Source organism: Corvus cornix, chromosome 1, assembly GCF_000738735.6.
Source record: "Corvus cornix cornix isolate S_Up_H32 chromosome 1, ASM73873v5, whole genome shotgun sequence".
NCBI lineage: Eukaryota > Metazoa > Chordata > Aves > Passeriformes > Corvidae > Corvus > Corvus cornix.
The window spans coordinates 25,360,114-25,382,806 of record NC_046332.1 but is presented as its reverse complement, the minus strand read 5'-3'; the positions used below and the strand labels follow the sequence as shown (position 1 = coordinate 25,382,806).

Sequence of the window (22,693 nt, the reverse complement as noted above, 5' to 3'; positions counted from 1 at the left end):
GCTCTGCCAACAGGAAAATATCCCCATAGCAGCTTTCCTCAAGGAAGGCTTAACAGTGTCACTGGCAGTTCCTGTGGACTTCTCTGGTTTGTGGTTTGGTTTTTTTTGTTCGTGTATTTGTTTCACTCTATTACTGTTTCTAATTGGACATGGAAAAGATTTTTCTATTGTTCCTAGACAAAGATGATTTGAGTTGGTTTTTTTTTTTAGTTTGGTACTTAAAGGTAGGCTCATGTTTAAGCATATGAAGATGTGGACTGCTCTTAAAAAGCATCCATAGCTGCTTTCTCTCTGGCTTGTGATCTCCTCTGTGAACAAGAGCTTCTGAGTCTCAGTTTGCAGGTGGCCATGGCTGTCAGACACTGAAATGTGCTCGTTCCCTCAGCACTCCTGCTGTGCTCCATGCAGATGCTGACTGGTGGGGTTTGTCCACCACTCCTCTGTGCTTTGGTTTATATTATACAGAGAGAGGAGTGTTTCAGCTGGTGGTTACCAGCATGAATGGATGCTGGGATATTTATTGTCTGTCCTGTTGCAAGCTTGACCCCATCACGTGACAGAAACAATAAAATGGAGATGGGTCTTTTCAGAGCAGCTCAATGTCACACCTTTGCCATGATTTATGGTCTTCTTTCCCATTATTGACCACTGGTCTGGCTGCAGAGAGGCCGTAGGGTGATATTAGGTAGCCTAGGATTTGGGGTTTTTTAGCGTTGCTGCCACATCAGTGGCAAAATTGTTGTTCTGGTCAACATCTTGGTGTCTTGTAGTTGGGGAGTGAGAGTTGGCTGTGTGTGTTCCCCAGGAGCTGCTGGGGAAGTGATGCAGAGTGAAAACAGCTTTGGAGAACATCCTGCTCGGGATCCCCACGGAAAAATGCTGTTTCACTGGAACCAGAGCATACTGTGGAAGTGTATCTGTTGATTAAGCTTTTGTCTTAAAGCAGCAAGGAGATTCTGGTGGAGAGCAGGAGTGGTTTTCCTGCTGTTCTGGGTAGGCCACATTTAAATTAAGTGGGAGTGTGTCAGCTGGGGAGAGAGATTTGCTTGAGAGGTGATGGTGTGAGGTGACAGCCCCTTCTCAGAGGAAAACGGGACAAGGATTTGAGCCTGGATGCACATGTGGCAGGTGAGCTGTGGCATTGCCATGTCCTTGCCCTGAAGCAGTGGGGACAAATGCAACATAAGGGAATCTGCCAAAATCCCAACTCCTCTATTTCTTCTTTCTTGACCCTCTCATCTAAATTTAATTTTATTGCTTTTTCTTTTCTGTCACCTTTATTCCACGCTTCCCTTTAGTATCTCTGAGAGCTTTTGCCCAACATCACTTTCCCTGGGTCTGCCAGGCCTGCCTTCTCTCTGACCTCTCCCTAACCCAAGAAGCAATTAGACTCTCAACATCAGATTTCAAGGTTTGGGGTTTTTTTGTTCGCAAAGGATGAGAAGGGGAAAACAAAAGCAGTGCCCCGAGTAATGTAAACTACCCACAGGCACATCTGTGCCTGTGTGATGACAGCTCCTGGTGGGAACTGCCCATGGCTCCCTGCGCCCTCCTCCACTGCAGCTGCTGACAGGGAGGGAACAACCTAAGGCCCGGCTCATGTTGATGTAGGATTCGGCATGGGGGAGCCCAGACCAGAGCCAGCTGCATCAACTGGCACTCACCACCCATCCTGTGGGTCCCACAGCATCAGTTGCCAGCAGAGCCATCCCCTGGGCTTTTCTTGCCCAGATGCACACTCTCACTTGTTCCCAGCTCTTTGTTACATGCTTTGCTTCTTTGTCCAAACAGCAAAAAGGTGTAGACAGGTAACTTTTGTTAGTGCTTGTATCAAGCATCCTAAAATAAGTAACTTTTCTACCCAATGGTGTGAAGTCTAGAGGACATGGGATTGTTTTTCCTGTGTTTAGTACAGCATCTGCCTGCAGCTCTGACTGCATTGACACTGATCTCTGGCTTTAGTTGTGATGGGAATGATAAAGTGAGTATTGTTTTCATATGGCAAGATAGAATGCTTCAGGCAAGTATTACAGTGCAGTAAATCCCTTGCTTCTAAGACTCAAGGTGTGTTTTCTCATCACACTGGCATGCGTGGATGACCCCTTCCCTGCTGCCTCTTCTGAAATATTTCTTACCATAAAGATTCAGTATTGTCCCATAGTAAAGCCTCAGAAAAGCAAGACTTTGTTGCTGCATGGTCAGATGAGTTTGTAGCAGCTGTGGGGAAAACTGAAAACACTCCAGAGCAGGTAACTCATCTCAGGTGTGTGACTACATTGACGTGGTTTTCAAGGGGATCCTGACCCTTTTTTTTCTGACACCTGCCTTGGCAATAGAGTAGGTTGAGCTGTACCTCTGTGGGGCCTTGGTCTCGTAGGACCTTGATAGCAGCAATTCTGCTGATTTTTTGACATTTGAAGGTCAAGACCCTGAATGCAGGACCTGCACCCTTCTGTAAGTGCTGCAGATATACACCCCCTTCAGGATTCCTCAGCTCTTTAAACTGGGACCTTAGCTGTGAGGCAGGAGAGTCTACAGGTGGATCAAGGATGAGAAGGATGGAGAGTGCAGAGGAAAAGTTGGTCTAAAACTGTGGCAGCTCTCCCAGTTTGGAGTGAAGTTGGACTGAAAGGTTTTGATTGGAGAGGCAGCCTGTCCCAGCCACGGGGGCAGCCCCGACAGCTGCTCCAGGGCCACTTTCTCCCTGCGTGCACTTGGGAGAAGGAGCCAGAGAGCAGCCAGTAGTTCCAGGCTTGTTGCAGCAACAACATCTGTTTCCTAGGTGCACTTTGTTTCTGAAGAGGCTGTGCAGCACGCTCCATCTGCGCCCTTCTCTTTTTTTCCCCCCCTTTTTTTTTTTTGCCGCTTGTGCCGCGATGGGCAGCAGACAAGGACGGCGGCTCCTAGGGGAGGCAGGCGCTTCCAGGGAGGACCCTGCGCCAGCTCCGTGCCAGCGCTGGCTGTCGGGCTCTTTGCACCCGGAGCAGTATTGTCAGCATCTTGACAGCTGGCCGGCTGCATGCTTATTAGTTACTACTTTCCTCTTGCCTTCCACCTCTCCTTCGCCTCCGTAACCACCTCCACCTTCTCCCTTCCCCCTTCCCGCTCCTGCCCCATCGGCTGGCCAGCCCTTGGGGAGCCCCCAGCCTCTCCAGATTAGAGCTCTCCAGGGACTTCGTCCTTTTGAAAGGAAGAAAGAAGGAAAAAAAAAAAGGGGGGGGGAAGGGAGGGGGGAGAAGGAGGGGAGGAAAAAAATTTATTAAAAAAAAAAAAAGAGAGAGAGAAAAGAAAGAGGGGGAACAGAAGAATGAAAACAGACCCAAGGGGCAATAGTCCCTCGAGCCATTTCACTGCATTACAATGAATATGGACTCTATTAAGCTCCGTTCTGCCTGTTAGTGTTTCCCAGGGCAACACAGCTCCCATATGGCAAGCATGCAGCAGATTAGGGTAGGCCTCCGGGCTTCATTGAGGGCCCGAGGCTTGACTGGCAGTTGAACCCCATCCTTCCCCCCCCCTCCTCACACTTGACACTGCCTGTGTTTATCTAAAGCAAAAAGGGCCAGGGTGGGAGAAGGGGGCATTTGGGGGGTTATTGTCCCGGGCAATGGGAGAGGGCAGGGAGAGGGATGGGGGGGTGATGAGGGAGGGAGGTGGGATGGAGGAGAAAGGGGGTGGGGGGGCACAGCCCCTCATACATATTCAGGAGGGGTCTTGAATGGGCAGAGGAGAAATAAAGCAGATGGAATTCATGTTAAAGAACAGCCACAATCGCCCTCCAAAAACAAGGAGAGAAAAGCGGGCAGCCTTAAAGGAGCGTAGGGAGCAGCGTTTATCCAATTAGCAGGGTTGTCAAATTGAATTTACTCAGAATGGAGGGGGAAGCCGGGGGGGAAGGAGGGAAATTAAGTGTCTAGGGCATGGGGGGAGCATGATATTGAAGAAAGGACGTGGGTTTTCTTTTTTTCTTACGCTTTAGCCTTGTCTTTTCAAGGACTGGAGCTGCTTTCAGGGCACGCCAAGGGGCAGCAGAAGCCAGTGTGTATACTCTGTTTTAGCACAGGGCTCCTCTCCTGATAACTGTGGAAAAAAGGACGTGTATCCTGTGGGACAAGGCCATCTTTGCATTCCTGGCCCGCCTGCACTAGGGCTGTCCCAGGCTGGCGGGTCCAGCCACCCTGGGACCACCATGCCACAGGCAGCGCCCAAAGCGAGCCACACTCACGGTGCCTCTGCCATGGTGACACTGGGGAGCCCGTAGTGGGTATGAGGGTGGCATTTCGTTCTTCAAGCGGCCTCACACTTGCTGGCTGATGAAATGCCAACGTGAAGGGGTTTGCTGGAGCTCAGCAAAGTCAGCCTGATCAATGCCAGCTGGAAAGTGGCGCTCAGTTCAGAGGAGCCGTTGGATGGAGAGGTGCCAGAAACTGCAGGCATTGGGTCCTCAGGGATATGTGCAAAAGTCAGACAGGCTATGAGAAGGCTTTGCATCCTGTTGCTAATTCAAAGCCAGCATGCCCAGTCCTCTCCCTGGTGAGGCTGCAGGCTGTTGTGGAAAACTGCTTGGGGAACTGCTCAGGGAAGTAACTTCATCCTGAGGAAGACAGAAGAAAGTTACGAAGGTTGTTGCATGTTTGGTTTGTTGCTGGTTTGGTTTGCATGAGCAGTTCTGCTCAAAGAAAAGAGATGTTTTACTTGCAAGTTAAGTTTATTTTTAAAGAGGTGTCTGTTGCTCAGGACTTGTTTGAATTAAAACTGTGGTTCTTCTTTAGGGTCACCTAGTTGCAGTTTGGAGGCAAACCCACTGATCTGTGGTGGTTGTGCCATGCCAGGTTTTACTCGGGATATTTTCCTTCTGCCTATAAGCATGAATTTATTCCAGACACTTTCTCTGTTGTGGCTTTTTGATGGACTCTCTGAGCTCACAAGCAGACAGTAAGAGAGTCTTTTTTTGCCTAATCACTTTTAAAAAGGGAGGAGGGGACCTCCTCATACAGTTAGTCAAGGGCTATGTTAAAAGAGCTAATGCACTCTTAAATCAGCTCTCAGTGCTACAGAGGGAAAAAACAGGCAAGCTTTTCTCCCTGTTTCCACATACACTGTGCTACCACCTTGATAAGGTGGTGTAACATTGGGTTCTGCCTTTCTGCCCTCTCCTGATACCAACCACTTCCCATTTGGGATCCTGCCACTTCCTATGGCACCTGTACACCCATCCCCATCAGCTGCCCATGCTGTTACATGGGAGCTTCTGTCCTACACCAACCTGTCCTTTTCCAAACCCTTGCAGAGAAAATGAGCATAACTTAACAGTGTGAAATTAATACTTTGGAATGGGGACAGGGGTTGGGTAGAGGTTAATTTTGCCCTGCAGGATGTTACTGTTTGATGGGTTGGGGAGAAGCAGTCAGGGATGCCCAGATTGCTGTCCATGCCCAGGAATCATGCAGGGACTTTGCAGCTGATCTGCTCAGGTATGTCACCTGGACAGTATTTTTGCAGCTAGAGGATTATACAGTTGTACCATGTGATTTTTCAGGTGGGATGGAAAAGACTGGGGGTCCGAGAGCAGCTTGCTTGATGGGATGGAGGTCCCAGTGAGAGAGCTTTTGATTTCTAGCCCTGCCTGGCACTGCTTTACTGTATAACCTTCGGCCAGGTTGGCTTCCTCTTCTAGCCCTCAGATTCCTAAATTTGTAAAACAAAGGGATACTGTTGCTCTTTTCTCTTTCACATTTTGTTTTTCAGTGGTTTGTGCTTAATGGGGGAAAAATACTGTATTGTATTAAAAACCAATGATTACAAGTAAAATTGGCTCATAGTACTGTGTAAGACATTGCTTTTTCTGAAAAGCTAAGGTCTCAATGTATGAAACAGAGAGCTGGGAGTACCATTGTCCCTACTTGACTTGCTGGAAACAGAGAGCAGCTGCAGTGAATTCTCCAGAGTCACCCAGGGTGTCCCCAGCTGTTAGCTGGACTGAAGTTGCTGCAGCCTTACCCTCGGTGCAAAGCAGTGCCTACTCCTTCCCACAGTTGATCCCTTGCAGGAAGATGTGCCCAAGGTCTGTTCTGCCTGACACAGCCCCAGACCAATGTCATGTGCATGGGTGACTTTCCCAGCTCCCGGTCTGCCTGTGCATTCCCTCAGCCTGCCGGCGGAGCTGGGATGTGTGGTGCAGGGATGCTGCCCCGGAGCTGGGGCAGAGGCTGGTTCCTATTTGGGAACCTTGTAAATTACAGGCAGTGTGGCAGTAACGAGGGCTGCTTGGCTGGCCCTTGTTAAGCAGGAGGGGGCTTGGGGCTGTGAGCAGCATTTCCTCAGTAAAACCTTCAGTTTCTAATCAGCAAACACCTCTCCTGCTGCCTGTGCTTAATTCAAATCCCCTTTTCCTTTCGAGTTTTGTCACCCCCCTGCACAGGCACGGGCCTTTCTTCCCTTTTATATCTTCACCTCTGGTTTTCCTTTCTTGCTCCGCTGCCTTTGCAGTGCCCTCCGTTGCCGCGGCACAGCTGGGGCAGGGTTAGGTGTGTGGTGGGAAGCCGAGCCGACAGATTTTACACCCCCACCACCCCTCCTTAGCTGATGAAGCTCTCGTTAATTTTTTTCTCTTAATGGCCCCTCCTTTGATTTACTGGGCTGTCTGAAAGGGACTTAGAGCTCCACAGACAGGAAATTGTTATTTTAACCTGTCAGGAAAGAATTTAAAATAAATAAACAAATAATTTTTTTGTTTGCCCTCACTCTTGAACGTCTTTAAATTATTTTAACTCTTTCTTTTCCTAGATAACAATTAAGCAGGAGCTGTCAAGGCTGGTGTTGGTGGCTGCAGAAGTGCTGGCAACCAGGGGCAGCTCACAAGGTACCTGCCTTGGGGAATGGAGGCAGCAGAGCAGGACGCTGTCATGCAGCAGCCCTGCAGCCCCTGCCTGGGACCACCACCTCTGGGAAGTCAACTGGAATGCCTGGGGCCTCCTCCACTCCCCACCTCTGCCTCCTCTCCCACTGCAGTCCGCTCTGGTGCTGCTGGCAGGGACATGAGGCAGATCGAAAGCTGCCTGATTAATAAAGTTCCTTGCTTTGCACTATTGCAGACTGCTTAAGGGCAGCATTTTCAAAAGAGGTCAGCTCCCATTTAGGCATCGAAATAAGTTGGTTGCCTATTCAGGAGAGCTCAGCATGTCAAGAACTGAATGCTTTTGAAAATCTGGCTTCAATTGTGGAAGCTGAGAATTTCAAAATCTGGCCCTGGATCCTAATAGTTCTTTTGGAATTGATGTTTTCATTCATTTTCCTCATTATTTTTATGCTGGCCATTTACTTTTTGTACTTCACTCAGCTGTGAAAGAAATGGCCACATGTCCCTATTTAGAGCTCATACCCTTGCCTGGAGGTTTGGGGAGTGTCATGGTTTTAGGTACCATACACTTGCTGCAACACACCTTCCCTCCTCACTCTCTGCTCAATACTGTTCAATCTGCCCAGTGCCGTAGCCAAATTTTTTGAGCTCCTCTTTTTTTTCTCCCCATGTATTGCTCTTCATCTTTTCACAGACCTGGGGGCAGCCAGTTCAGTCATTGCATCGATGTGCCTGGGTGGTCTCCTAGCTCGTGAAGGGGCTCATGCTCAGTTCTGCGCCTTTGGCTTTGCCTTTCTGGCCAGAGGCTCTGTGCAACGCAGAGCTGCAGGGAGGTCTGGTTGGGAACGTCTTTGCCTACCCCCTCCCTCAGCCTGGGCTCCAAGGAACAACTCCTCTCCGTCCAATATTTTTCCATTCTGCTGCCAAACCCATCCAGATAGGGGGAATGAGTCAGCTTTGCTCCATAGGCTTCCAGCACTGAGGAACCAGACAGTAGGTCCTGCCCCAAAATGTTTCTTCCACATCAGTGTAAGGCTTTCCATCTCCAGGAAACCTTAGGGTGTGAGGTGTTTTAAAGCCAGACCTAACTCAAAGTCTTTTCCAGATGAGTGTACTTAGTGGGACATTAACTTGTGCATCAGCAGTGGTGTCAATGCTGCGTATTCTGGTATGGACAGACCCAGGGCACTTTTACAGCCATCATCAGTGGTGACTTGCCCTAGTGGCTGTGGCCTAATGAAGGGTGCTTTGGTGGCTGTCTTACGTGGAGAAATAAACTCGAGCAACTCAGGTGGGTCTCCAGGTCAATCACTGAAGTATCGTGTACGACACTATGTGCTGGTTGGTGGGGGAAATGTTGATACTCTTCTCAGGTGAGGAGAGTGAATACCAAGAAGGATGAGGTGTGTGGGAGGGAAGTTGCTGTCTTGTCTCTTTGGCACTGGAGGTTACCCACAGGGATTTTCACATGTAATGGGGCCGTGGCGTGCAGTAGCTGGAGTATGGCCTAGCTGGTCTCTCTGGGTGCCTTCAGGATATGCCCGATATCTGAGCTCTGTCCATGCTCCTGCATGCCTGGAAGCCACATTGGGCCATGCCAAGCTTGACTTAATTTACCCTGCCTCTTAGCAGGGCCTGTCATCTTGGCCTCACAGCCACTCTTCCCATGACTGTGTAACTCCTGGAAAGAGCTGCCTTGTGTAGAGCCTGCTGGGCCAGCCAGTGCACTGGACTCATACTGGCCTGCAAAGTGCCATGTAAAGATGCTCTTTGTGGCCTTCTCAAAACTCCAGCCGCACATTGCTTTACTTGCTGTTTTTTTCCTTTTGAAACCACCAGCTCAGAGGAGGCTTTTCTTCTCTCTTCTCAACTTTATATGAATGTCTCTTCCACTACTTCTCCTTCAAGCAGGGCTCTGGGACATGGTGGGGGGAAAAGGGACAGCCCAATTTGCAGAGATGCATGCAAGCCAGCTTGCTGGATTCTTGCTGTCATGATGGGGACCTCAGTGTGGCTGGCCATGGACATTGCCCTGTGCTGCACTCTTGCACCTTTGCTGTCCCCAAAGGCCAAGCAAAGTCATTTAAGAGTAGCTTGGTGGTATTTCCCCAAATGCTGTGGTTCCTTGCTAGCAGTAATCAGCCTTGCTTTGAGCAACTCACCAAGCCTCTCAGGGGGAGCCTGTGTCAGTCGTTACTTCTGGAGTTAGGAAGTTTAATTTTGGGGGATTATGCTTGGAGGGACTTGTGCCCTCTTTTTGACTGGGATGGTTATGGAGAGCGCATGTTCCAGCAGGTGATGGCTCAAGCAGTGACCATGGTGGAAGTAGGAAGTAAGGACCCTGCAGAGTCAGGTGCTCTTGAGGATGGTGCTTGTGGCTAATGAGCTGATTGCTAATCAGCTGCTGCTTGGGCTGTCTGCCATGGCTGCTTTGGGTTCGGTCTTGGGCTTCTTCCCTATAGACATACCACAGGAGCAATTCTGCAGTGCCTTAGGACTTGCAGGTCATCCTAGTGCTGCAGCTGAAGGGAGCTCAAAATCCTATAGCTGCATTATGAGGCCAGTAGAGGGAAATCTCCTCTTGATTTCAGCCTGTTGCCTTTGATTAAAGATGAATTCATTCTGACATCTGAGGTGTCTCTTGGGGGAGCTACTGAGGTCTTTAATCCCTCTGACCTGACTTGTCTGCTTTAATATTCGTTCATGAGTCTCCAAAGCAGCTGCTGCAGTGTGCAGCTCTTCACAGCAACCTGGGTTGTGACAGGTGGCCTTACATTTCTAGTTTTTTGGGGGCTAGTTGGTACTTTCAAATATGAACCTGGTGGTTTGTGTAGACTCAAAACAGGTGGTGTGTTTCAGGCAGAACAGTTAAACTGAAGTGTTTTCATAGGTTGAGTCTCTCAGTTAGAATGGACTTGTAGTGCTCATTTACTTCAGTGTTCAGAGTAGAATATATTCCCGACATAGCCAAGAAGTGGCAGCAACACTCAGTGGATCTTCAGTGACACTTTGTTGAAAATGTTTGTGTTTTGCTCCTGAAAATTGCCTGGTGTGCATCATTGTCATTCACTGTGCCAAGTATGAAATGGGGAAAGGGAGTGTGTGTCTGTGTGTGCTCGTGTACTGAGGGCTGAGGATGGGATGTCTTGGGAGACTCCCAACCATGTCTGGGGGAGAGGCTGGAGAAGAGAAATGCTTGCATCAGTGTCCTGTAGCCTCCTCAGGCCACTGGCTCGGTGAATCTGTGGCAGTTTAGGGATGTTGGTGGAGAAGCCAGGCAGGGCTGGAAAGCAGAGAGAAGCTGAGGGTTTCATCCATTGTGTCTCTTGTCATCCGCAGGAATCCACTGCCGCACATCCACTGCATCCCCTGAGGCAGCTTATGGGACCCTTCCCTGGGCGCCCCAGGTCACACCGCATGGGATGGCAATGACACGTGGAAGGAAGAGGCCCATGTCCCCCATCCCTTGCCTCGTGCTTGCGGCTGCCAGCTGTTTTGCCAAACTGAGTGAGTGTCTGTTCTGACCCATTTTGGTTTGCCTTGATGCTGTTTTGCGTAGCCATGCCTCAAGTACAAAGTGGTTTTCTCTCTCTCTGCTGTTCCGTGAGTAGCCTTGACCAAAGGTCTAGGTTCAAACCCTCCTCCAGAGGAGGAGATACATTTGGAGTGGGACAATTCTCTCTGGCAGTGTCAAGAAGAAATGGGGCTGATGTACATCTCCAAACATCAGGGTGGGTGTGTGTGGAGTCAAGGGGAAGGTGCAGCGCAAGCAGGGGCAATGGGGAATGCAAAATGTACAGCACCACAGCTTTTTTCTCCATCCTTTCTATTGCTGAGTCTCACAGAGCTTTCTTATTCCCATTTTTTCCCTCTGTGCAGGTGAATCTCTGCAGGTCACAGTGCAGCCTGCTTCCATTGTCCAAAAACTTGGGGGTCCAGTCAGCCTGGGGTGTGTGGTGGACCCGCCCCGAGTGAACCTCACCTGGAGACTGAACGGGAAGGAGCTGGCTGGATCAGACGAGGTGCTGGGTATCCACGTGGAGCGAGGGAAGCTCGTCATCATGGCTCTCAACAACCGCACCGTGGGGCGATACCAGTGCATCGCTCGTGTGCCCGAAGGAGTCATTGCCAGTGTCCCTGCAGTGGTCACCTTAGCTAGTGAGTAGCTTCAGTTCTCTGCCAGCCCCTGCTTTGCTTGGGCCATCACTCACGCATCTTGAGAGGCTCATCTATTCTTGCTTGTCCATGTTGGCACCAAGGGATGACTCCTTTGGTGTAGGCCATTTTGTAGCGTTTGTGATTGTGGACTGGCTGACATGTTGTGGCCCAGCCTCACCCAAGCTGTCCTCCTTCTGTGTGGTAGGCTGCAGACCTGCCCTGCAGGGAGAAGTTTTTGCAAGACCAGGGAATACCCGAGCTATGGGGTTTTTGTGCCTGGTCAGTTTCCTGACAGTCATGCTGCCTCCTCTGGTTCCTGACGTGTTGAGTGTACAAATAGTACCTGCTGGTGCTGATGGCCAAACTGCTGCTGGGGCTGCTGCAGGACTGCTGCCAGCACAGGGTCAGTGTGTGCTAAGTTTTACTGCCTTCCTGAGACACAGCTCTGAGTGAGGGACTTTGCTCCTGTCCCTGAGCTTACGTGCTCCTCACTGCTGCCCTCTGGCATTGGGAGACGTGTGCATGGCCAGAGGTGTCTTAGGTGGGGAACTCTTCTTACAAGTGCCTGGTTTTGGCCAGATGTTGTGTGTATTTGGCCAGAAAGTGCTGTGTTTGGATGCATCTGAGAAAGAGCAGTGGAAAGCCCCACCTTCTCAGAAGCCCACACAGTGTTTGGTGGAGGTTGCCATTGCCTTGCAGTGACAGTCTCTGAGCGTAGAAAGGGCTTCATCTTTCCCAGCAAAAGGGAGTTTGGGGCTAAGTCTTAAGAAAATGAAGAAGTGAAGATGTTTGTGCAAAGTGGGGCCTGACTTTGCTTTAAAGCCAAGAGCTATTGGCTTGTCACTGATACATTAATCAGCAGTGAAATGTTTAGGCCAGGCTGGGTGGGAGGAGGAGGAGGCCAGGGAAAGCAAGGAGAGAGTTGCTGAACTCTGAGGCAGGGTGGGAGGGGGTTGTCACGGGGCCGAATCTGTCAGGGGATTTGGCCTGAGCCCCATGCTGAGATTAAGTTTCGGAGAACACATTCCAGAGCAGAAAGGGGGCTGTGTGTGCTGGTGGCCTGATAGAAAGAAGGAGAGGAGGGGAGAGGTGGATGGGATTACCAAGGGCATGGTTTGCATTTAGGAGAGTAGGGTGTGCACAGCTCCTCAGCCTGATCCGTTCCTGCTTAGCTGATCCCCTTTTCTTTTTTTACTCGCACCCCAACCCACCCCCACCAGCTCTATCTCTCCTCGGAAAAGTATGTCTGACCTATCTGCTTTGGTCTAGCATCAGTGGTGGATGGGAGACAGGTCCTAAAGCACCAGAAGGCCCCACCATGTCCTTCAGGCCAAATCAAAGCCACAACTGAGTAGTGCATCAGCCCTCTCCAGGTGCCAAATCACCTTCGCCTGCTGGGGGTATGTGTGCAGAAGAGAAGGACTTGGCCATTGCTGTGGTCCCTGTCATGACAAATGGACTTCTGAGAGGAAGTCAGGAGCACCATTCAGTGGAGCTCACAGAACTGGAGCCAGAGGTTGGATGATCAGGCAACTAATCCATTGTGGAAAACCCCTGTGCTGCGCTGCACTGCGCTGCATGGGTCTCTCGTCCTCTGGGGAAGCTGGGGATGGCAGAGGCTGTATCCCACACACCTGGACAGCCTTGGGTGATAGAGAGCACTCAGGTGGGGAAGATTTAGCAGTCAGTGAGTGAAGAGAGAGAGAGTGTCCCAGTAAAGATGTGGGACTGAGGGTGTAGGAGGAAGACCTCTTCTGGATGGGTTCAAATAACCAGTCTCATGTTCATGAGCTGAAGGCTGCTTGCAACAGTGGCATTGCAGTGGTCTGAAATAACAGGAAGCACCAGTTGGTGGTGGGACTGAGTTTGAAAGCTGTGGTAGCAGGTGTGCCCCAGGCTCTGTCTCCTGCTCCAGACCTCCTCTGCAGGACCTTGCTCAGAGCTGATTCAGTGGCGACCATGGTCCTGGGAGGGAGAGGAAAGCCCCTGGCAGGTCAGCATTGCAGTTGATACATCTTCTCCAGATAACCTTCAGGGCTGAAAGAGAACCATCTGAAATTCTTAGTTTCCATCCAGAAGTTATTTTGGAGTGGCAGGGGGAAGGTGAAACTGGAATGTGAATGAAAGCAGGGGGGCGGGGGGAGCAATGGAAATATTTTCAATGCTTAGGTTTATTTTGGAAGAGGACCTGGAGTCATTGAAAGAAGTGACTTGCTAGGTTTCAAGGAGTGTGGGTAACATTGTCTGGCAAACTTTTAGGCTATTTCCCCTCCTTTCTTTTTGCCTTCTTTGAAGGAAACAGTCTTGACTGCCCCAGGCTCTGTGTGCCCAGTCCCCCGGGGCCTCCCTGTGCTTTGCTGACAGTCAGCAGGTAGATAACCATCACTGCAGTGCTGGCAGCCACAGCGTAGCCCTGGGACTGATACCTCCTGCTCTCATCTGCAGCACAGTGACGCCGAGTCCATCTCTCTGCCCCCTGGCTCAGAGAGCTGGTTGAAACTTGCATTTAATTTCTCCAGCAGAGATAAAATAGCTGTTGTATATCCAGGAGGTGGAGGGTGGAGGGATTTGCAGAAGGGAGAGCTTTCATAAAGTGACAAAGGGAGTAGCACTTCAGGCATTACTTGGGCACCTTTGAGTCCAGTTAGAGCTGACCTGGTGCTCCACACAACCTTGGCAGCCTGTGGCATGTCAGTGCAGGTCACTGCAGGTCGCACCTGCTGATCACTGCTGGCCTGGCCATGGTGCACAAGATCAGTGCTGCAGGCCCCAGGGCAGCACTGCAGTCTGGGACTGTGTATGGATAAAACGGGAGTATTCCTGGTTTTCCAAGCCCAGCCTTAAGCCTTCATATGGATGACAGCTGCAAAGAAGACAGATACTTTCCGTGCCTGATTCTAGGGAGCAAAGTTGCCATCCTGCCAGCAAGCCCTGCCCCAGCCCCTCTCCTGAATAGAGGTGCTGTATGTAAAAGGCATGGCTGCAGTGGGATCTGGTGGCGCCAAGTAATTCCACCAGGGACTTGTACATGGTGCTGAGGGCTGGTTCTGTAACAGCCAAAGGTTTGGAAGGTCAAGAGCTCTTCGTGGAGCTCACAGGGGCAACTGAAGTGCGGGGCTGGAGCAAAGCTGATGCACAGAGGTGGCAAGAGCTGTGTAACTCCCAGCACTCATCTGCACACAAGGAAAATCAGTGTAGCAAACAGCAGCAAGCCTGACCTGGATAGACATGACATTTAAATACAAAACAGAAAAATAGATGAGGGGTGCAACAAAGAAACTCCACCCATTCCAGTGTCCTGTGGCGAGGGATGTGGGAGTGCAGGTACCTGTGTCCCAGGGAGGCTCACTGCCCTGTTCCCTCCATCGGTGCCACGGGTGAGGTCAGTCCTCGGTCTTGTGGCAGCACGTGTGAGAAGCTGGACCTCAGCGTGTGGTGCTTGTGGGCAGTGACCCTGCACGGGGTCGGGCTGGGCATCCCCCAGGAATTTGCAGCTGCTTTCTGAAGACAGCCCCATTCATTTTCCTTCACGGGGGCCTCTCCTCTGATACTCCCCAGAGAAATGGCAAGAGGGAGGGAGGGAAGGGGATGGCTGCCTGTTGGAAAAGCATTTGCAGAGCAGGCATGGGGGCTCTGGCCCCAGGGGCAGAGGCGGTGTGAGGAGGGGAGAGAAGGAAAACACAGGTGGTGTTTTGTGAGCCAGCAGAGTTGTGGCATGAGGCCCGTGAGACCGGGCCCAGGGTGGGGGAGTGGGGCTGAGGCATGGTGGGGGAGATGTGCTGGGGCGGTGTGAGTAGGCAGGAGTCTGTGGGGCTGTGCCTGTCTCAGCAGGGTGGGAGGAATCTGGTGGTGACAGCACCAGTGCCCAGGCTCCTGCGGTGCTGGCTGGATGGGGAGCGAGAGCCATAGCCCTAGGCTGCTCTCACAGCTGAGGGGGGAAATGTGGAGGGTGCCTGCCCCCAGGATGGAGAACTCCATTCCTGCCTATTCCCCTTCTCAGGCTCCCTCCCCTTCCCTCTTTCACCCTTCCCTACGGCAGGGAGGACTTTTACCTTGGGGGTCATAATTTTATTTACTATTGCTTCTTCTCCAAAGTTATTTATGGTCTCCCATTCATTTAATCGGGTCTGTCTCGCCTGCCTCGTTGCTTGGCCCCCAGCCCTGGGATTCAGCTGGTTTCTCTCCCCAGTGACAGCAGCACAGTTGGCTGCAGGGCTGACCCTCCCCGCACCCCAGCTCGCCCCATCGCGCCTCGGAGCTGGCTGCAGATGGACACAAGCAATGGCCTTTGGTTGCACTCCCTCCTAAACAAAAAAAGGGGAAAAAAAGGGGGAAAAAAAAGCCCTGTTGTCCCAGCAGGGCTGGGATTGGCAGCGCTCAGTCTGCCTGTCCGCAGCACCTCCTGGACAATGGCTGGTAGATGAGGACTTGCTTCACTGTGATCAGGCATGTCTTTTAAGGACAAGAACATGGGCTGGCACGCTGGGTGCTGCCATATGAGAAGGAAAACACAGCCAATGAGAAGGGATGTGGTTTCTCCCAGCTGCAGTGAATGTTAGACTCTGGTGCAAATTGCATGTTAGATGTGGGACCTGGCTGCTGCTGGCTGGGCAGCTGAAGGGGCAAGTGCTGCATATCCCCTGGCAAGTCCTGGCATGGACCCTCTCCTCCACCCCTCCCTGCCCTGCCCTGCCTGCTGGGGGGGAGCATATATGGTCCCTCCACAACTTGGGGGCAGCTTGCCTGAACCCCCCAGGGTGAAGCCGGTTGTCCCAGCTTGGCACTGCACCCTCTGTTTTGCTGTGCTGGGGCCAAATGCAACAGGATGTGTGTGGGGGAGCTTGTCCCATGCACAGAGGGGGACGGGGTGACCCTGACCACCCCTCACCATCTCTGGCTGACGTATCAGTGCTAAAGGATGGCTGTACATGCCCATACCAGTGGCGAGCAGGGCAGCTGAGATCGCCCGTGGCCAAAATCCACTGGCAAATAAATCAGTCTTGTTCTCTGTGGGGAAGCAGGAATTTAGGGGAGTAGTTTGGCAGGAAGCTCATACACTTGGCATATGAGAAAGTAGTTTGTCCCAGTTCTGCTGTTTTTCCCCTCTCTCCTGCTAGTTTCACTGTGCTTCTCCAGAGGCACCTGGTTCTTGCTCCCCCAGCCACCCCAGGATCCCTTTCCTCTGTTCTCTCCCCCTCTGTCCAGAGTTTCACTCCTCGTGCCTCGCTTCTGGGCTGAGGGGAAGCCAGGAAGAGCTGCAGGTCCTGCTCCCTATTGTGGGGCTGCAACACCCACAGCTGTGAGATATGGGCTGAGCCACCATCTGGGGGGCTGCATGTGAGAGGTCCCCCTGTCTTCCCAGCCCACAGTCGTCCCAGGAGGTGCCCTGGTCATCATTTTCCATCTTCAAGATGGCTCTGCTGTGCCAGGACCTTGGGTCTGCTCTTTTTCCAGGCTCCTGGGCCCCTTCTTCTCTTCAGGGTGTGTGTGCATGTACACGTGCTCGTGTAAGTGTGTGTGTGCAGATCCCTGCCAGCATTGCTGGAGCCTGTGCCTTGGCTCTAAAATCTTAATTTGGCTGTGATGAATCCAGACCACCAAGGCGCACATTAATTTTCCTGATGCTCGTTTATATTTTGTTGATCGGAGAAACATGCGCAATGTGGGCAGGCAGACACTGAGCTTTTGCCACTTCTCCACCTCTTTCCATTTCTGTGGCTCTTACTATTTTATTCCTTGATCAAATATAAAAAGCAAAGAGGAGAAAATATCCATCATCATTCCCCTCCCCAGCAGTAACTTTCGTTGGAGGAGGAGCGTGAGGTGCTGCCAGCTTTTCACAAGTTGAGTTAACTTTCATCTGGCTTTAATATCCAGTGGAAACATGGCTCCCCTCCTCAGCTTGTCTTAAAGGATTAATCACATTTCTGAAGTTCACCCATATTCCTTCTTTTTTTTTTTTTTTTTTTAATTGAACAATGCCAAGAAATTCCAGAAGTATTAAGCATGTTCATTGCAAATCATTTTTATGACATTGCAAAACCTCCCTTTCTTTTCAACCTCCTCCCCTTCCCTCAGATCTGGGCCCGGGACCGCTGGCTCCCCCAGCAGCCGCCCAACAGCCCCTCCGCACCGCGCTCAGGGAGGCTTTCTCGACGCCTTGCCAAGAGAGCTGGTTTTTATTTAAACTCCATAAAGGATCTTGCTTTAATCAGAAAGTCTGCTTGAGAAATTTCATGTCACTTTTCCATGACTGTGGGTGGGAGAAGCTTGGAGCCAGAGTTGTCTTTTGCTCTTGGAGCGCTGCTGCATTTCCCAGAGAACAAACCCCACATTTTTCTGCTGGCTGGGGGCTGCCAAGGGAGGCTGCCTGCCGCCCGCCCGCCGCCAGCCCTCCTGCTTCCCCCGCTCCCCAAACTGCCCGAGGTCGCTGGTGCCACATCCTGCGATGGATTTCTAGGGGTGAGGGAGCTGTCGACAGCACGTGGCCATGCCGTGGCTGCAGATGCAACACATTGCCTTAGAGTGGGGTTTTGCAAAGGAAGTGTGGTCTCGTCCAGATTTAGTGGCATGCCACTCAGGAGATCTGTTAGCCCTGGGTCCTGGGAAGAGGCACCAACCTGAGCCTTGATGTGACAGCGTTACCTGCGACCAACTGCGGGATGTGCCATTGTCACTAGCGGTCGCCTGGGCTGGTGTACAGCATTGTAAAAATGCATGTGAGAGACTTTCTTCCTGGCACAAAACCTCCTCCCTCACACCACAGACTGTCTGAGACAAACTTCAAGCTTGCTGTGCCTCAGTAAGATTTGCCATCACACCCAGAGAGAATGGAAACCAGTTTTGTCTCTGGAAAGTTTTGTGGGGCCAGGTTGGCATGCTCCCTTGCCCTGCCAGATGTAGGGTTTTACTGCAGTCCTCTCCTCCTGCTTTACAAAAACAGGGAAAATAAAACAAAAATCACTTCCTGTGCTTCCAGTCCTGCTGCCCACATCAGCCCAGCCAGGGCGGGAATCCCCAGCACAGCCTGGCAGGGGGATGTGGTGGGACAGGGTTTTCACAGATGCTTTAGGGAAGGAGCAGCTGTGCCATGTAGAAGAGGAGCTGGTTTTCCTCTCAAGTCCCTGTTCTTTTAACTGGAGCATGGACACTGCTTGGGCACATGTGAAGCATTGTGGTTAACCACAACTTTCAGCTGTGAGATATTTGATGGGAGCAAGAGTGCCCAGAGCACAGATGCCAATTCCTCAGGTGTTGGAGGAGCTTAGGGAGCATCACAAACTTTCTCCCACCTGGCATCTGTACTCTCTTGAAGCAGGCTGGGCTCTCTGAGTTACAACCACAAAGTCAGCTTCTCGGTAGCATGACAGCAGTGTGTGAAATAGCAGGAGGCAGAAGGACCTTTTTTGGCCTCCTTTCAGTGCTGCAGTAAGTTGGCTCAGTTTTTACTCCCAGGCCAGGATTTTTCGCACCTGGTTTCCCAGCACTGGAGCAGGCGGTCTCTGCAGAAGCTATGTTTTAAGTTACTCATTTTGTAGGAAGAAGGAGAAAGAAAATAAAAGTGTGAAAGCAGGCCAGTTTCCCTAGCTGCTGGGGTCAGAGCAGTCCTCTGCTGGCACCATGATGGAACAGCCCTGAGTCCATGGGGAGAGGATGAGCTGACACTGAAATGTCCAGCCAGCCACTGAGATGCCTTGTCCTTTGCTCTTTTTGCAGATCTCAAAGATTTCAAGTTTGATGGCCAGCACGTGATTGAGGTGGATGAAGGGAACACAGCCGTGATTGCCTGCGACCTGCCTGAAAGTCACCCCAAGGCTCAGGTCCGCTACAGTGTGAAGCAGGAGTGGCTGGAGGCCTCCCGAGGTGAGTGCACAGGGGTCTGTCCCGACAGGTTCCCTCACAGGACGCTCAGTTTCACCCTTCCTTACCAGCAGTAGCTGTCTCTGCCTGCTGCGTCCTCGTCCCTTTGCCACCTGTCTGAGCACAAGTTAGTTCAGGCTCCCTGGCGTGGTCTCCCTGATGTCCATGCTGCCTGGGACATCATGTGGTTTTTCTTCAGGACACTGCATGTCTTCCAGGAGGCTGGACAGGAACATATCTTGTGACCATGTGCCATCTTCTTTTCTCTCTCTACAGACAATTACCTTATTATGCCATCTGGGAACCTTCAGATTGTTAATGCCAGCCAAGAGGATGAGGGGACTTATAAATGTGCTGCCTACAACCCTGTGACACAGGAGGTGAAAACTTCAGTCTCCAGTGAGAGGCTCCGTGTGAGACGTAAGCCACTCTCCCTTCACTGCACATCTCCAGCTTTTGGAGCACAGACCAGTGCTATGGCAGCTGGTTTTCTGTGTGAACCATTACCAGTGCTGAGAAAACTCCTTTCCAGCAGCAGAAGGCCCCAGGGTCTGCTCCTGGAGTGTGTGTATGCAGCCCTGGCATTGCTGTGCTTCCTTAGGATTTGTTCTTGGTAGTGGGCAAGCAAAGGCCCTTAGCCCTTTGGCAAGGTGGCTTTGCTGTGTGTGTGAAACCCTTAGAGAATGTCCCTCTTGTCCTGCATTGCCATTTACCTGCCCCAGCACAGGGAAACAGTGTGCCCTACCACTAACCCTACCTACCCAATGCATAGGGTGCTCTCCCACCATCCACCTTCCTTCCCACCCATCTCCTTCCTCTCTCTCTCCTCCCCAGGCTCCACAGCAGAGGCAGCCCGGATAATCTACCCTCCTGAGGCTCAGACCATCATTGTCACCAAGGGCCAGAGCCTCATTCTGGAGTGTGTGGCCAGCGGGATCCCCCCACCGCGGGTCACCTGGGCCAAGGATGGCTCTGGCGTCTCCGCTTACAACAAGACGCGCTTCCTGCTCAGCAACCTCCTGATCGACCCCACAAGCGAGGAGGACTCGGGCACCTACAGCTGCACGGCTGACAATGGCGTTGGGGAGGCCGGAGCCGCCTTCATCTTCTACAACGTGCAGGTGTTTGGTGAGTGCTGCTGGAGCTGCTGTTTCAGAAAGGACTTGGACCCTCATCGCTGCTTTTAGGGGAAAAGACTAGCACTGATGCACTCTCCTCTTCCTGGACAAACCCTAATGTAATGCAAACCCCTGCTTGTGGTTCCAGTTTCCAGGAGACTAGACATTCTTTCTTGAGGGTAGTGGTTTCTCCTTCTTGGCTCCCTTGGATCCCTTGGATCCTCCCTTCCTCTGCAGAAGCTCTTCTCCTGTCATTTGTGGCACTGCTTTTGTTCTAATACTTTCTAGTGGAGGACTGGTTGCTTCTTAGACGTATTTGACATTGGCATAAGGAAGAGACATTGGAGTGCCTTGGTTTTTGTTCTGTTTTGTAGGGAAGCTCTCTATGGGGTGGAAAATGTAAGGGATACTACACCTTAGGTATTTCTACCATGCACACTTCCCCTTCTCACAGTTGTTAGGGAGACTAAGCCTGTGTTTCACAGATTGCATTTCATCAGGTGCCAGTGTGTTGTGGCACAAGCACAATCTTTGCAGAGTAGCATTTCAGCTCAGAAAAATGGGACTTGTAGATGTCTGATGTCATGTGAGAGGGCAGATGGCCTTGGACTACCTCTGTTTGCAGTTTGTGTGGATGCTGAAGGGGAGGAGCATTGAAGCAGACCCATGTGGGCCCCCACAAAGGAAGTGGGAGTTTAGGGTAGGAAAGGATCCATCACTCTGCTCTCATCCCTGCCAGAGAGGGAAGTGCAAAGCCATGACCATGCCATGCTCCCAGCCAAGTGGCACTCAGCAATCTGTGGTTTTTCCTCACACAGAACCCCCAGAGGTCACCGTGGAGCTGTCCCAGCAGATCATTCCCTGGGGCCAGAGCGCCAAGTTCACGTGCGAGGTGCGAGGGAACCCGCAGCCCTCGGTGATGTGGCTGCGCAACGCGGTGCCGCTGTCGGGCAGCCACCGGCTGCGGCTGTCGCGCCGGGCGCTGCGGCTGCTCAGCGTGGGGCCCGAGGACGAGGGCATCTACCAGTGCATGGCCGAGAACGAGGTGGGCAGTGCCCAAGCCATGGTGCAGCTGAGGACAGCCCGCCCGGGTAAGCCACTCTCTCCAAACTCGTGGCTATTCAGTCACAGCCTAACACACAGAACAAGGACAGGGGAAGAAAGTTGGTGTGTTGCTCCTGCCTCCTGTTTAACCTATGCTGCGAGTGCTGTTCTGCCTGGGGTCTCCATATCTCCCTGTGGGAACACATGACAGCAGTTTCACTTCTAAGGGCAGGGCCATGTGTGCACGTTGGGCGATAGCTACACAAGAGACATGGGACATCTGGGTGTGGTGCCTCACCCCATGGCTTAGCTCTGCCTCTGAGCTTGCACTGAGCAAGAGCCTAAAAGCTGAATTCACCTGGGGTAAGAGAGGTACCACCTGATTCCTTGGACCCTGTTGAACTTACACAGGGTAAGAGGGACTTCAGAGAGGCAGGGAGCCCTGTGGTTTATAGCAGGGGAAGGAGGGATTGTTGCCAACACCTTTTTGAGTGGCACAGCAGGCAGCACCACACAAGGGGCTCACAGCTCTGCCTTCACTGCAGCCTGGGATGGGCATTTACCCTGCCATGACACCTTGTCTTCCAGGAGCTCCACTCAACCCTGGGCGAGATGCCCAGCTGGACTCGGCTCAACCTCCAACACCACCTTCCAGGGACAGTGCCTTAAAGCTGCTGCCCTTGGATAAAGCTAGACTGCCAAAGCCTGGAACAACCCCGCTAGCAGCATCTCCACAGTGTGCAGCCAACAAGGAGCTGGTGACTCCAGCCGAAGCCCCCATCATCCTCAGTTCTCCACGGACATCCAAGACAGACAGCTACGACCTCGTGTGGAGACCCCGGCCTGACAGCAGAGCGCCCATCCTCTATTACGTGGTGAAGCATCGCAAGGTATCACTGTTTTGCCCTGCTCCCATCTTCCCTCTGTGCCGTTCCCAGGCAGGCTGGTGGCCTCACCACACATTTGACACCTTGTGAGCAGGCGTGTTGGGGCAGGGGCACCCATCACTCACTGGTGGCACTGGTTAGTGGGACCTCCTGCGCTGCAGCTCAGCCTGTTGAGGTGTGATGAGTACAGGCTGTGAGAGGAGGTTTGCTGAGCTGTCCAGGAAGAGCCCAATGGCAGAGCCTGTCTGCTGAAGTATGCAGAAGGCACATGCACACATTTTTCCGGTAGCTTCCACTTCCAATTCTCAGTTGTGTCCTTGCACAAGTAGGAAGTCCTGAGGGCAGGTTGCACGATGACTTGCTCTGGAATGCTTTTGTCTTGGCACAAGCCACGGGGACACCTCTGCCTTGACCGGCTTGGGCTGCAGGACACAGAGCAGCAGCCTCTCCACTGCATGTGCCTGCCCTGCCCAGCAGCACTGAAGTGCTCATGCTCAGTGAGTGTGAGGAGCCAGCAGAGAGTTGCCATAGCCATGCTAAATCCTCTGGGAAGGTCCTTATCCACTGGTTTTATTCTAGAAGCTGGAAGGCAGTGCACTGTTGGGTACATCTCTTGCAGGTGGCACAATCTAAGCACATGGTGTATGGCCGAGTCCTGCTGGGGCCCAAGGGCTCCTCCCTCTGGGGTGCTTCACAGCACCGTGGGCACAGTGCGGGCACAGCTGTAGCCCAGCAGTTTCTTTAAATGGTGAAGCATTGTCGATGGA

General features: G+C 51.9%; 1 protein-coding gene across 6 annotated transcripts in view; it reads left to right on the top strand.

Moving 5' to 3' along the window:
- The window catches only part of BOC (BOC cell adhesion associated, oncogene regulated), a 54,945-nt gene that overhangs the window by 21,158 nt on the left and 11,094 nt on the right, over positions 1-22,693 (top strand). For 5 of the 6 annotated variants that reach the window (XM_019283798.3, XM_019283794.3, XM_019283797.3 and 2 more), the window contains 7 exons: positions 10,199-10,366; positions 10,739-11,017; positions 18,734-18,880; positions 19,154-19,297; positions 19,712-20,005; positions 20,814-21,086; positions 21,628-21,929. In XM_019283798.3, the coding sequence (XP_019139343.2) occupies positions 10,282-10,366; positions 10,739-11,017; positions 18,734-18,880; positions 19,154-19,297; positions 19,712-20,005; positions 20,814-21,086; positions 21,628-21,929 (1,524 nt within the window). In that variant the 5' untranslated portion in view covers positions 10,199-10,281. Of the gene's footprint in view, positions 1-6,786; positions 6,863-10,198; positions 10,367-10,738; positions 11,018-18,733; positions 18,881-19,153; positions 19,298-19,711; positions 20,006-20,813; positions 21,087-21,627; positions 21,930-22,693 lie in introns of all 6 variants that reach the window. The other variant, XM_039559172.1, reaches the window with a different exon arrangement.